At 52.3% G+C, this 14,668-nt stretch overlaps 5 protein-coding genes across 5 annotated transcripts; 1 reads left to right on the top strand and 4 right to left on the bottom strand.

The window, feature by feature from the left end:
* Positions 1-549: 549 nt before the first annotated feature.
* On the top strand, positions 550-2,518 carry JN550_003740 (uncharacterized protein; the record flags this gene model as incomplete). Its single annotated transcript, XM_049315177.1, has 8 exons — positions 550-752; positions 809-912; positions 968-1,132; positions 1,191-1,489; positions 1,544-1,876; positions 1,940-2,100; positions 2,157-2,282; positions 2,386-2,518. The coding sequence occupies 8 exons, from the start codon at positions 550-552 to the stop codon at positions 2,516-2,518; spliced, it is 1,524 nt and encodes a 507-aa protein (XP_049174310.1).
* Positions 2,519-4,182: 1,664 nt separating this feature from the next.
* On the bottom strand, positions 4,183-7,863 carry JN550_003739 (uncharacterized protein; the record flags this gene model as incomplete). The annotated part of the gene is made up of 2 exons (XM_049315176.1): positions 4,183-5,239; positions 5,294-7,863. The coding sequence occupies 2 exons, from the start codon at positions 7,861-7,863 to the stop codon at positions 4,183-4,185; spliced, it is 3,627 nt and encodes a 1,208-aa protein (XP_049174309.1).
* Positions 7,864-9,249: 1,386 nt separating this feature from the next.
* JN550_003738 (uncharacterized protein) lies at positions 9,250-9,569 on the bottom strand (the record flags this gene model as incomplete). Its single annotated transcript, XM_049315175.1, has 2 exons — positions 9,250-9,335; positions 9,401-9,569. The coding sequence occupies 2 exons, from the start codon at positions 9,567-9,569 to the stop codon at positions 9,250-9,252; spliced, it is 255 nt and encodes an 84-aa protein (XP_049174308.1).
* A 1,526-nt stretch (positions 9,570-11,095) lies between these two features.
* Positions 11,096-12,883, bottom strand: JN550_003737 (uncharacterized protein; the record flags this gene model as incomplete). Its single annotated transcript, XM_049315174.1, has 2 exons — positions 11,096-12,213; positions 12,832-12,883. The coding sequence occupies 2 exons, from the start codon at positions 12,881-12,883 to the stop codon at positions 11,096-11,098; spliced, it is 1,170 nt and encodes a 389-aa protein (XP_049174307.1).
* A 177-nt stretch (positions 12,884-13,060) lies between these two features.
* On the bottom strand, positions 13,061-14,668 carry JN550_003736 (uncharacterized protein; the record flags this gene model as incomplete). Its single annotated transcript, XM_049315173.1, has 1 exon — positions 13,061-14,668. The coding sequence occupies one exon, from the start codon at positions 14,666-14,668 to the stop codon at positions 13,061-13,063; it is 1,608 nt and encodes a 535-aa protein (XP_049174306.1).

The following is a 14,668-nucleotide window of genomic DNA, read 5'->3' as shown; positions in this document are numbered from 1 at the left end:
ATAATTCGATCAGACTTGCGGGCCACCTGCATTTTGAACATGAGATACCAAGGCGAAAGATACGGCTCTTCATCGCAATGTCTATATCCAATGTGTCCCATCAAGCTCGGCCCTCAGTGCCGCAGCGGAAAACAAAAAGAACCTGGATTGCTTGGCTGGTTGCGACCTTGGTCTTCTCCGCATGGCGCTAACGGGTTGCTTGTTCCTAGCCCCTGAACAGTGGAGTTGGCCTTCTCACCGACGGCACATCAGCCCTTTGACTCAAGCGCGATCATAGCCCCGGGACCGTCACAGGATATCTTTCTGGGGTCCCCGCAATTACATGGCCCTGGAATGCGGGGAAGAAGCAGCGGTCTTCTCTCCGTGTCCCCCGAGTGCATGGTTCGGGGACACTGGTGGCATGATAATGGGCTTAGCGATTTTGGTACTTGGCACGAATACGGTCAGCAGTATATGGAGATGCCTGCGCTGGCTACAACCAGTGCGAGGACGAAGAGGCAACAACTCTCTGTGAACAATTACCACTTCTGAGGTTCTCCAGTCGTCGTTATGTCTGACACTATCACTCCCCCAAAGGATACTGCAGAGCACTACGACAAGCCGGCACACCTGCTTCCAGATGACCTCCCACTGCCAGAGGAGATTGCCCATCTAACACAAGATGATTGCAAGCGCCTCGAACGTCGCTTGACGCGGCGCCTTGATATGACGCTGATGCCAGTGGTCTTTCTACTCTTTCTCCTCAATATCCTGTAAAGACTAGAATATATCCATCATTCAGAGGAAAGACGTCTAATCCGGCTTATAGAGACCGAAACAATATTGCAAGTGCCAAGATCGTCGGGTTGACCGAGACTCTGGGAATCTCGAACGAGGAATACAACACATGTCTGCTGATGTTCTACGTTGGCTGTCAGTGCCTGTACTGGTGACACGACGCAATTTCACTCAGCTGACATTTTCCCAGACTGCATAACACAAGTGCCCTCGAACATGATCATTGGCAAGGTCTACCCCTCGTACTACATCTGTCTTATCACATCACTTTGGGGAGTCATCTCCATGTGTCAAGGCTTTACCAAGAACTTTGCCCAGCTGGCTTCCGTCCGGTTCTTGTTGGGACTTGTCGAGGGTTCGTAGCCCATAATACTCCCAATGCAGAAGACTACGTAGGCTGACTCACGATGCAGCGCCGTTTCTCCCAGCTGTCTTCGTCCTAATGAGCTGTTGGTACACACGAGCCGAGCTTCCACCGCGAGTCGCAATCCTCTACGGTGGTAATATGATGGCCACTGCGTTTTCTGGGCTGATCGCCGCCGGGATCACATCTCGTATGGAGGGGGCTGCCGGAAGACCTGCTTGGGAATGGCTGTTCATCATCGAGGGCTCAATGACTGTTGTCATCGCTATTCTGCTTCTGCCCCTGTTGACAGATTACCCGTTGCAAAGCAAGCACATGTTCATTCCTCGGGAATTGCAGCTGATTGCCGTAAGGACACGATGGCGTGACCTTGAATTGCAATATACTAACAGAATCTCTTAGGAATGGCGTATTCGTAAGGAGAATGCCGGCATCGCGGACGAGGATCCGGAGTCCATCTGGTGGGGCCTCAAGCAGGCTCTAATCGACCCGAAGCTCTGCATGTTCGTAATCATGCAAATGGCTCTCATTACTGCACAGTCCTTCAACAACTTCTTCCCCTCGATCGTCGGTACGCTGGGCTTCAATTCAACCACGACGTTGCTTCTGACGGCTCCACCGTACTTCTTCGCTTTCTTCGTTTCGCTTGCGGTGTCTTTCCACGCATCACACACGCACGAACGGGGTTACCATATTGCTATTCCCATGGCTTTTGCTCTCCTCGGAAACCTTCTTGTAAGTTTGCCATCTAACCAGCTTGGCACTCTCTGGCAAACCCATGCTGACTTCTTCTCTAAGGCCATGTTCGTACCAACCAATGGGGGACGATACTTCTCCATGTTCCTGATGACTGGCGGCTCATACTCACCCTATAACCTCTGCGTGAGTTGGGTCAGTGCATCGCTACCACGCCCAAGGGCAAAGCGAGCCGCCGCATTGGCCATCGTCAATTTCATGGCGTAAGTGACCCTCATAGTGATTTTCAATCTTTATCAACTGACGTTTACTTTTACAGTGCAGGAATGGCTCACTGGTACACGGCCTACATGTTCCCCGATAGCCAAAAGCCAAGGTACTACGCTGGTGGAGGTGTGATGTCCGGTGCTTGCGTAGTCTGCGGAGGCATGGCAATCTATATCAAGTAAGTACTCAACACACTCAGCGAAGTGCTGCGATGCCGTATCCACAGCCGCACTACGTAACGAGACAGAAGTGAGGTGGCTAACCAATATTTACCCTTCTAGGTATTACTTGAAGAAGCAGAACGAGAAATTCGAAGAAGAGGAACAGCGGGGAACTGTGAGTCACAGCCAGATTAAAGGATCGAAGGCTGGACACGGAGGCGAAGCTGTCGTTTCATTCAGATATGTGCACTAGGGCTCTACGTTAAGCATGCCCAAAAAAAAAGCATATATTTTCAGAAAATATACGGAACTACTTTCTCGTTCAAAACTGTTATTCCACGCTAAGTGTGCCAGGTATGAAGTGCGCCACTTGCCCTGTAAACGTCGCACGATGTGACAAAGAAAAAAGCAAACTTAGTGGAGCCTATACCGTCCTAATTGAGGAGTAATAGATGCCTTGATTCCTAAGCTGGATGAACTTTCTCTGCAAAGCCTAAATCAGCAGTTAGAAGAGAAGGACCGAAAAAAAGGTCGAAAAAAGAAAGGGCGGGACCAGGGCTGGGTTTGAACCAGCATTGATTAATCCAAATAATTCTTGATAATGCTTTACACAATTAAGCTACCTGGTCTGAAGTTCTTGTGTGGCATGTATGATCATTACTTGCGTCCATATAGAGCATGCTTTGTAGAGGTTATCTATGAGTCACCCCGGCCTCGCTACACCAGGCAAAACACCACAAGGCAGCAGCGCCCTCAATCTCAGCGAACCCGGTTTGTCAACAGAAACTGATGAGGCCAGGCGCATGAGATGTTTCAAATTGCTCTGATCGTGTGTCACTCAGTATCTGCCTTGGGCGCTAGCGGCATGTAGGTGAATCTGGATTGCTTGAATCAGGGCGATGTTGCGTCCCGTCGATAAGCCTAAGTCTACGGTATTCTGACGATACAGACAACTTTGAATTCAAGAGGCTTAGAAACAGGATGCTGTCTTCGTAGTTCTCCGGCATTTGGGAGCCAACCTATTTTGTCCGAGAGAATACAGAAATGGCCATGTGCTAGATGCGCTACTCGGCCATGGGGAGCTACATAATCTGGGGACAGCACCACGCGACAAAGACGGAACCAACACGTTTCGCAAAAGATTTGACTGCTGGTTGTCGCACGAGACTTGCGAGACACCATATTGATCTCCCTATCCGTTGTACTGCCAGGTCTTGCGCCTTGAGACGAAACGATTGCCCCTTAAAAAGTAACGCCGGATGCACGTCTTCCAGGTCATTTAGTCCTTTGGACTGTCAATTGTATATAGTACATGGTCATGCTGTGGAAGCCGGGTATCAAATGGGCCCAAGTCCATCGCAAGGTTGCGGGAAAAACCCCCCTTATATGCTCTCACTATCTTGCCAGAGCAGATGAACCGATGTATATGTGCGAAGTCCTTGCTCTCTATGCGATACATTCGTCCCAACCAGAAGGTGCATTTGCTCAACCTTCTTTCGCCTATCTCCGGCAATGTCAAGGGTGTATAGCGTGATCCAGAAAAAGATTCAGGCCGTTTTCTATAGTCATAATAAGGATCGTGAAGTTCGAATTCCATTTCCATCAACCTTCAACCTTCAACGCCGGGGTGGAATGTATGAAAACGCCATCCGAATGTTGTGGAAACAAAAACACTACCAAGCAGAAGAAGAAACTCCGGAGATGTAGTTGATTGAAGAATGTAACATGTCGTAAAAAGGTTACGAGTGGCCGCCAGCGTGCTTCTGATTTCCGATAATTCGTGCAGCCCTGAGGCGACACCCCGCCAGGGATGTACTGCGAGATGCGAGCGGGGGCCGTTTCTGGCACTTCGCCAGGCCTATTTGTGGTGGTGAACGAGAGTAAGGTAGATCTCATGGATCATAGATCATCATGCGCCTAGCCTATCTTCCGGAATCCTTCGACGCCGAGGGAAGGAACCTCCACTTCACTGAGCCCGAGGACTCCTTCATCTCGTCTCCGATCCACGAAACTGTTGCACTCAGCTACGATGAGGCTCCATTCAGCAAGTGCACGACCAGCGTAGGTCGACGGTTGTGCAAAGACACCTTGTGGCTGAGTTGGTTGGACAACGGGTTCGGAAGTGGGGGTCATGGGACTGAAATATTGCTGCTCTTCGTCGCTGCTCTTGTTGGTCTGGGGACTCTTAGGGCCGGCACTGTCGCGGCGATGGAAATTGGTGGAAATTCTGGGGAGAGTTGGGCTAACTTCCGAAGAGTTCGCATTCTTTGCCTCTTCAATGAGGCCTGTGCTCACGCTACCAGAAACGGCCCTTGTAGGAGCTGGCCGGCCGGCGGGAGGCAGTGCCACGCCTCCGTCCAATTTCTTTAATTTGGCGTTGACCCATGACTGAGCTGGTGTTGGGAGTCGGGGTCTGGTCAAGATGCGGTTCGGCGGTGGTATGCTGTTCGGAGCATTCCAGGAGAGAGTGAACCTGAAGATGAACTGCATGGCCTCGTAAGTAGGCGCGGACCCAAGGCTGTCAGAGTCGGACGCCGGAGGCGTTACAGTATCAGTTATATGCTTGGGTGGCGGAGGAGGCTTTCGAGCGGCTGCAGTCTCCCGCCTTAAAGACTCCAAGTCATTCGTATTGCTGGATCCCCCAAAGGATATGACTTTGCCAAACACGTTCCACTTCTTTTTGTGGTGGACAGGCTGATCTTCTGTGGCTGGCAGCAATTCCGTAAACGTCGTCGGAACAGCTGAATTCGTGTCGGGAGCACCAACTGGAGTGGAAAATGCGTCAAATCCCATCATCATCCCAGGCTGGGTCGCGGGCACCTCCGTGCGGATAATCATGAATCGTTTGCCGGGTGTGGGATACGACGGAGCAGTCGAGGGAGGAAGTTTACACTTGGATTCGGTATCCTGTCTCAGCCAGAGATAATGAGACCATACTGTCTTTAGTCGCGTCGCGACAGTGACGAATATTTTTCTACGATGATGTCAGTGTGCGGGAAATTTGATGATCGAATCAAGAAACACTTACGCATCGAGGTCGTTGGCACTTCCGGTGTCCCGACAAATTCGCCAGCATAATAGACGCATGTAATATGCTCTTACCATAGGACACCAGTTGTTGAACCACTTGTAAAAAATTTCTTCCTTGAGGAGCCAGTCGAAACAGATGACTTCCTTGCGACTTTGATTGCTAGCGATCGCATCCCAGATGGAGAAGATCAATGACAAGACTCTAACTTCAGACATGGTATTGTTAGATTGCATGATTTTCTTGCAGACATCCAGCCAAAAAGGCCAATCGATGTATTCCAACGTTGGACGGTGCACGTCAACATAGCCGTCATAGGCGACCAAGGTTTCTTCAAGGAAATCGCACAACGTAAAGCAGGCGTTGTGATCGAATGACGATGTTCGTTTTGCCGACGCCTTCATCAATGCCATGAATGCTTCTGCAAAGGTATGGCGAGGGGCAGTCAGGGTAACCGAGCTCGCGGAAAGGAAGTCCTTCAGCAATACAATCAAACGATTTTCGCTCATCCCCTTCATAACATTGTTGTTTGGAACAATGGGGAGAGCTGTAGCGGAAGCATCAGCCCCGAGGCCATCGGCAAGGGGCATCATCATGGCATTAACAGCCGCTTGTCGGTGTACTGTCGAGTCCAGGTTTGCAAGAATTTGGGCGTTTACGAGCAGGAAAGCCGGGCCACAACCTTTCTCGGCCAATGGCATGTCCGCAGGCACGAACTCCTCTGCTAGCATGAAATAGTACTTGCTGAAGATGAAGAAAAGATCGGTATCCCGGCCACGCCATCGTGATATCCAGGGGCCGTGCCATGCGATCTTTGCAGCGGCCAAAGGCAATTTCGCAGCTTGTCTCAGAGAACTGGACATGTCCCTAACAGACGTCCAGGCCAGAGCGCTCAAGGCGGGTGGAAATGATGCCGTAACGTTGTCGTCTTGTCTTTGACTCCGTCGTGGTAACCGGAACTCGTCAGCAACACGGCGAATGAGGTCAGGGGTCAGAGCCCACAGCCGCACCAGCACATCAGCAATGCCAGGGGCGAAGAAAAAGGCATAGGCGCAGGCCTTCCCGGCAAAGTTGACTAAGCTTAGGGGTGAGTACCTCAGTGACAGCTTGTCCACCACGATGGCCATCTGTCTCACCAAGTTCACAGTGAACATGTTCCGCACATTGTGCTCCGCCGACTCGGCGATGTAGTCAGAGTCCATGGGGCTCGATGACTCGTCGCTCAACGTTTCGGCTCTGGCTCGACCTTTCTTTTTCGTGGTTTCCTGAGAGCCTCTCTCCGACAATGGCCTAAAGCATGGGGTGCAGAGCCGCCATTCCGGGCGCATCATGACGAGTGTCGTGACCTCATGCAGGGTCGGACGGTCTGTCCCGGGCACAGATTGCTGAGAACTGCCATCAAAGAGTTCCAGAAGTCCGGTCCACCATTTGTTGAGAATCTCGGCCCTCTGTTCGACTTGCTCTGGGCTGAGCCTTTTGTCCGAGGGGTGGGAAGAATAGTTTCGCAAGAAAGGCATCAGAGCACTTCGTACCAGCTTCATCTTCTCGGCTGGCTTTTTGGACTGGAACTTGGAATACTCAGACTCCAAGCTCTTGAAGACTGACCAGAGTGGGTCCCGGATGGGCGCACTCGACGATGACTTGGCGAGGTCGTCGGGCACTGACGTGAATGTGTTCTCAGATGCTGCATTGGACGGCCGTGTTGTCGTGGAGGCGGGCGCCAAGCTGGCTACCGAGGACGAAGTGCTTTCGGTATCGTGGTTGAGCACGCCTTTTACCATGGCAGGTTGCGGCCGTGCCTTCATCTTGCCAAAGACGGAACCAAGTTTGGTCAGGGAGTCAGACGATTTGCTTTCTAGGCTGTCGGCATTTGACGATTGGCGCTTGCGGGAAAGCCTCTTGAGCTTGGTCTTGCTCGACGAAGTGCTTGGGGATCGTTCGCGCGTCTCGTGGGATACGTAGTCGGCCGCCTCGGTGTGGTCATTGGCGGACGGAGAAGGGGTCCGCGAGGTGGAAATCCACGACCGACGTGCGAAAGATGCGAGAGAGCCCGAGACCGAGGCTGTTCTTGCATGATCGGGCGGTTGCAGCAGCTTGGAACCGTCGACGGCCCCCTTGCCATTCAACACGCTCACGCTCTCCGTGGGCACTGAAGTCTTCTCCTCCAAGTATTGACCGGCGTCGAGCGTTGCCTTGGGGGTCGGCATCCAGGACTGCGGGCGGCCTAAAATGGACTTCCTCCTCCCCATCTTGCCGGTCCGGGGCCTTGCGCCCTCCGAGTGTGTTGCGGGTTCTGCAGGTGTGGATTTCTCATTGGAGCTGGGCCTCAATGTCTTAGCAACTGGGAGGGTGAGGTCGAAACCGGTGCCATCGAAATCCAGAGAAGAGACGTCGAAGTCGAAGGTGGGCGGCGTCTGTTGGCTAAGCGAGCGGTGATGGTCGGGCGGGCTCGTCGTCTGGGACTGTTGCGCCGGTGCGATTTCCGGGGTGGAATGCGGGCGGCGGAACGAATGAGGCGGCGGCGACTCGACGGTTGGGGATGCCGTCCAGGTCAGAGTTGAGCCAGTCATCTCATGATCGAGGGCGTTTTGAGCGCCAACGATGCGGCCCCTGTCAGCCGGGCTGGAGGGTGGTGCCAGGCTGGCTGCGTCTGCTGCGTCTGCTGCGTCTGCTGCTGCTGTTCCAAGCTGCTGCAAGTTTGCGCCGAGGGCGGTACCGTGGTAGGCGCAGGGCAGGGCAGGGCTGTGTTTCAGTGCAGAAACGTCAGGACGGGGGGTGCATTAGGTTCGGACTACCACGGTCGGAATCGAGTCTGATCACTTCAGCATGATGCTGGATCGCATGACCGGTGTCGTCGATGGTGGACAGAAGCTTTCCAGAAGGGCGAGGACGTTGCAAGCCCACGATCTACAGATTTTTTAGGAGCGACGGAACGAGCGAGGGTGGATTCAGAGCAACCAGGCGACGGGGCAGGCTGAGCTGGTGTTTCAAGAATCAAAGTGCTGCCACTAAATATTGGGATGGACCCCAGGCCGAACTACCCAACTTAGGTCCCCGAGTTAGCAGTTGGCCCTTCTCAGTCGAGGTGCCACTCACGAGTCGCAGAGTCTAAGCGGGAGCCTTCGTCTGATCATGCACACACATCCCGCACGTCAAAAGTAAGTGAAGTGAAAACAAAACAAAAGGTTGCGGATGGAAACTCACAATATCAGACCGCTGGTTCTGGCGTCATTGGCTCTTCCAGCGGCCCCCTGGCTCTGCTGACGGGAAAGGGACTTACGGTCTGGGTTATATTAAGGCCCAGTTTACCGTTGGCTTTGTTGGAGTGCGTCGGGAGATGCCCGCAACAAACACTAACGTAGGGTCGCAGTACGTAAGGATCTGGGAATGATTTGCACAGGGGCACGATCCAACAACTGCCATTAATAAAAGGGGACCAGGTGGCCTGCAGAGGCTGAAAGGCACGGCATCGGGAGAGCAGCGTCTCACTGACGGAGTACGGCTCAGCCCAGACGTGCGTGGTACTTTGCACCTCTGCCCGCCTTTCACTACCCAGCTATAAAAAGAGAGACACGCATATGCTGTGCTTTGCGGACGAAACACAAATGCAAGCTCATCCGAATATAGATAAATGCACGCCTAACTTACGTCCTCGAACAGGCAGGACCAAGGAAGCCTGTCATGAGTTGGCTAACAATAGTGCACTCTGTGCGCACAAACAGCTTGAGCCAGTCTGGACAGCACAACATGCTCCAGTAGTCACCTAGTTACCTAGTTACCGAGGGTGCCTATTGAGGTAGGGAGTTAGGTGAATCATGTACCTCAGCCAGTCGCGGCGTCCGGAGCGGTCCGTGGAAACATGTAGCCACCTTTCGCGACCATGCCTACGTAATGTTCCTACATACATCGTAGTTAGACGACACTATACAGGTCTCTGCGTCTTGGTGTCTTCGATTTTACTCCTGCCAGCTCTGCTGGAAAAGCACGGCAAAATCGGCATACGCAGCTGCAGGAGCAAACCGTTGCCAACGCGCCGCGCATACTTTCGGGGTGCAGAGTCAGCTAGCTTTCGCCGCCTTGAAATAAGGTGCAATTTACATGACTTACACGCAATTAAGCCCCGCAATCTTGAACCCTGGGCGGCCGCAGTGGGGACGGATTGGCCTTTCCAGTTTAGAACACGCTTCAGCGGACTATCCCGCCCAAAGAGGCGCGCCGACTGAACCACCAGACGCCGGGCCTCGTGGCCAGCGCTGTCGTCCGAAGAATCCCACATGGCGTCAAGCTGCCGGAATCAACACTATTGATCTGGCTTCAATAGTCCCGGAAAGCCCACTCGCTGAGAAAGCCCGCAGATTCCGTGGGTAATGAACAGTGTCGTCTAGTTAGATGCAGTAGCCTCTCTCTCGTGCTTCTCGCAGTCTTCCCCGCGCAACACTTGGCCTAGCGCCTAGCACGTTGTGAACTGCTTTGCTTTTCTCTCTCCCGGCGTGCAGATCTCCACACGAAAATCTAGCGAAAGCCGATGCAGGATGTCGATGTCTCAGCTGCCAGCAGTCCTTCTAGGTTTCAGGGCTCTTTTTAGCGGAAGAAGCTGCCTTCCTAATGACCGGCCGCCGCCAATTTTTTAAGATTACAGACCAGGAGCAGGGGTTTTAATGAAGAACTTCGGCAGGATGGGGGCCGCTTATGCAGGTCGTTCGGGTACATTTAGCGGGCAAGGCTGACGCCGGACAGCTCCCCCGGCTGAGACTACCCATTGCGGGTGTCGGCTCGCTACCTCAAACCTTGGCTGTTGGCCCACTTCTGCACTCTCCAGACATATTCCCCTTTTCATGGAACGGACTCCCACCATGGGTGCGAGGACGATACTATGGAGAAACCAACACGTCGTGCAAAGTCTTCATAATTTCTCCGTGGTGCATGGTAATCGAGCGGTCAACAAACACTTGTATCCAAACGCACCTCACCATCACAGCAAACGTTTGGTTGAAAGGGAGAGATGCCTCAAGTATGCGATTTGCAGACAATGTCTTGTAGAGGCAGTGCATCCAGAAGATCTATCAACGCTAAAAACTCTATCCCAATTAGTATTACGAAAGAAACTTGAGAGCTTAAGGAGAGACTGCAACTGTAATCTGTTAAAGCCTACACTATACCTCCTCCTAACTCTTTGGATTTCATGTGCCTAAGTATTGCCGAGTTATCGCATGACCTTGAGCTAAGAATAGTGTCGTTTCCCCAGTATAGCTTTTAGTATCGATATCCACCCGCCCTCCTCCACTACTACCTTATCGCCGATGCTGCTACCAACCAGATTCTGAGAAGAGCCTGAACCATCTTTTCCGCTGATCATCCATGCTTGGCCATTTGCGTCGACAAAAGATTCTCTGCGGTCTTTTGGCTTTGGCACCCCTGAATCATGGCCCCAATGCCTGCAAAGCCGTTCTTCAACCACTGGTGTCGAAAGTGTGACCACAGTTTTGGAAGCTTGGTGAATTCTCAAGAGCAAAGGGGCTAGTCACGGGTGTACGATCGATGAGGGGAGGCGGAGTACACCAGCCGTGAAGAAGAGATCAAGGTTCTTAGAAGTATTTCAGACAGATGGGACAGAAATTCAGGTAAGCGAGAGCGCAGGGCCCTGGCGTCAAGACTGCTTGATTTGGACAAGAACCTTAAATAGTCTAATCAAGGTACAGCTTGAACACAAACCTCGTAGACGGGTCTCGTTCAAAAGATCACAGGGTAAAAGGGGCAGATTACGTGCGAGGCTCTTCTCTCAGGCCACTACCCAACTGCCAGCTAAACAGTCTTTCTGGTGTCATCCGCCCTTGCCGCCTCTTCAACAAACCATTTCTCAGCTCTTTCGAGACCCTCGCTCATGCTGACCTTGGGTTCGTAGCCGAGAATTCTTCTTGCCTTCTCCCCTTTCAAAGTGCGCGTGATTGTTGTAAGCTTCACAGCCTCGCGTGTGACATTAGGTTGTTGCTTTCCCCATGTCCAGACCCAAGTCGTCCACTCACTAATGGTGGCCATCAGTAAAGCGAGCCAAATGGGGATGACCTTGATCTCTTCTTTCTTGACTGGAAGCCCCACGGATGCCCCGATGGCCCGCTGAAACTCCCAAAAGTAGACTGGCTCATTGTTGGTGACATTAAAGCTCTCCCCATCTACCCGAGCGTCTTGGGGCTGGGGAGGCTGCCCGAAGGCCCTCAAAAGTGCTTCAGCAGCTAGGATGTGAGCGTCGACTAAGTTAGAGACGTAAACAAAGTCATACAAGTTGCCTCCGGGACCCATCTGGTATTTGCCTTTACCAGCCCGCGCATTAGCAACAATCTTGCCCATGCAGACTGTGTCGCGTTCTCCAAATGCAGTGGCGGGACGCATAGAGACAGTCAGCATGGAGGAGTCGCCATCTGCACGGTTGGCAGCGAGGATGTCTCCCTCAGCCTCTGCCTTGGTCAGTGTGTAAACTCGCTTCTGCTGTGGGTATTTGAGAACCGGGAAGGTTTCGTCGGCGTCAAATAGGTCGGTCAGGTTGTCGTGTATGACAGATGATGTGGAAGTGTTGACAAAAGCTTGGACCCCCTTGGTTCGTTTTGTAGATGCGAGTAGGTTGCGAGCGCCGCCAACATTTACTCTTTGAAAGACTTCTGGCTGTTGGACAGTGGAGTCTGGGCAAGCCACGTGGAAGATCGTCTTCGGCTGGGCTGCAGTGAATACAGCGTCGACGTCCGTAGCTGAGGAGATGTCAGCAGTATGATAGTTGACGCCGACGACCCGGTTCCGACTTGTGTTGGTATCAATGACGTGGATCTGGCATTCAGGCTCGCGCTGGAGGATACCAGAGACAATGTGGAAGCCTATAAACCAATATGTGAATGCGCCCTTGCACACTCCGGCGTGGGGGGCTGTGGTGCCTTGGAGAGGTCAGAACCAACAGCTCACAAAGGCCAAAAATCAGCACTACACTCGTTAGTGCATGTTGAATCCATGCAATTAGAAGTTTGGCTATTGGTGGGAATCAGCGCCCTACCGCAATCCCTGTGCCGTACAGATAGTCCCTAGGTAGTGACCCCGATGCCTGCCACCTCGACCAACCCCAAACACGAGACGGTGCTGACTTAGTACAATACACGGAACCGCTCAAAGATACCCATGGAATTACGGCCTCTTAGCATCATTCGCACACTTCCGCTTGGGTTCACTGTCGATTCTAAGAATCTAAAGCTATCGAGGTGCTTCACACGATGTTGCTCAACGTCGCCGTCCTTTTTGCCTTGTCAGTAGCTTGGAGGATATGGAAGTTCACTATTCTTCCGAGTCTTAGCCCCTATGCCGTCAAGTAATCGCCAAATTGGGCTCTCTGTGAGATATAGTCAGTTTAGCAGATGGCCTTCCAGCGACTAACAGTTTTGTAGTTCTTGGTATTTCCTACATAATTCTCGTCTACAAGTCGGTGTTCATCGATTTAATGTCACACAATCGCTCTTCTTGGGCACATAGACTGTACAACCAACCATGGAAGGTATACCTACATATTTCCGTAAACGTCAGAGAACTTTCACCGGATCCCTGCATGGATTTCATTGCTTTTTTACCGCAAGTCTGGATAGCATACTTCAGGTCGATTCTACTATACTAACTTATAATGACACGACCCACCCCTAGTTGATGTTATACCCAACACTGATCCACTTCAGACTATATTTCGGTTACTGCAGATATAGAAGTCCCGCCAACCATTTCATCAGCCCTGGTTTTCTTTCACAACGATGATTTTTCCGACCCTTTCCTGTTGGTATCCTCAACCTTCTCGGCTTCGGCTGCAAATTCCTGATGCGGTGCGGTCATAGCTTTCTCGTCGTCTGTCAGATCCACGTCGAGTTTTTCGTTAAAGAGCATCTCGGGGTTGATGGCGAGAGAGCCCTTGGGAATGAAGGTCGCCGCAAGAACGATGGCCATGATAATGGTGAAATGAACACCACCAATGTTCAGAACCACTTCATGAATGTCGCCCTGGTAGCTGTCGATATATGATCCCACAAGTGGCGAGACCACAGCATAAATTACCACGTATGTGACGTAGAGGAATGCCATGACAGCACCCAAAGGCGAGACCTCGGAGCTGGTGCTCTCAAGACGAGCCAATGAAGCCTGAATATACGCAGCGAGCGACACGTCGCCAGCAGCCCAACCAAATGAGATCGGGATGAAGGTGGCTGCAACCTTCCAAGCTTCAGAGATCTGGTTACGGGCAGGATAAAAGAACGGCAGATACCAGACGATTAGTAGCAAGAGACCGTCGAGTCTCAGCCATGGAATTGGTGTGTGGATGAGGTTCGTGAAAAGGAAGACGAATAAGGCGCCGAGAAGCTCGCCAAAGTTTGAGCCGCCCACCATGATCTGTTGGTACGACGACTGTCCCATATAACGCCGGGCAATCACGGGAGCGAGTCCATTCTCCAGGTACCTGTGGCCATAGAGCGCAATGGCATAGCCAGGCATCAACCACACAAATTTGCGGGACGTAAAGATGATTTTGCCACCGGTGCAGACAGATTGACCAAAGTAGTAGAATCCGCTGATCAGAAGCTTGATGTAAGACGGCTGCTTTGCCAGCTTGTCACCATGCTTGGCTTTGAACCCGAGCTTGCTGACCAGGAACCAGAAGCCCGCTGCGAGGGAGAAGCAGACCGGGGTGATGAGGAAAGCTCGGTTGGCTCCGAAGTTGGGGATCAGGGCAAGAGCTGTGCAGAAGGAACCAGCCGTTCCTGCAATCTCGTAGAAGACGTGGACTATCGAGTCCATCCTCCGCAGCTTTTGCACGTTGCCGCCGACGATGTCCCGCGGGATGACGCGGCGGATCAACTCAACCATGCCGTAGGCGACACCAGTCACACAATAAACGGGAATGATTCCATCGCTGTTGTATCGGCCGTAGTACCAGAATGCTTCGTCGTCGGACGGGTGGGTGTTTGGTGGCTGGTATTCCTCGGGCGGAAAGGAGCCGCCAGTCGCAGCATCCACGATCAGCAAGATGGCTGTGAAGATACCAAAGACAAGAATGGCAACCGATAGTACATTCTTGGTTGCGTAGCGCTGAATCAGCGGTGCGATAAGAATGGAACCAACGCATTGGAAGGCGTAGTTGAGGCCGACGGCCAACTGCTGTTTGGTGAACGTCTGCTTTGCGGTGCCTGTGCTCCAGGCATCATAGTCGTACTTGTTGGTCATGAGGGCGGAGATGGAGCCGTTGAATGCTTCGAGACCAAACTTGTAACACATTATACCCAGAATATAGAAGGCAATGTTCCTCCGTTCACCCGGGGTGAACGTGTCCCATGCCTTGGTTATGGGCCCGAGGTTGACCAT

The sequence above is a fragment of the Neoarthrinium moseri genome (assembly GCF_022829205.1).
Source record: "Neoarthrinium moseri strain CBS 164.80 chromosome Unknown scaffold9_Wmoseri_CBS_16480, whole genome shotgun sequence".
Taxonomy (NCBI): Eukaryota; Fungi; Ascomycota; class Sordariomycetes; order Amphisphaeriales; family Apiosporaceae; genus Neoarthrinium; species Neoarthrinium moseri.
The sequence above is the reverse complement of the archived record's forward strand: the minus strand, read 5'-3'. Positions and strand labels throughout refer to the sequence as shown.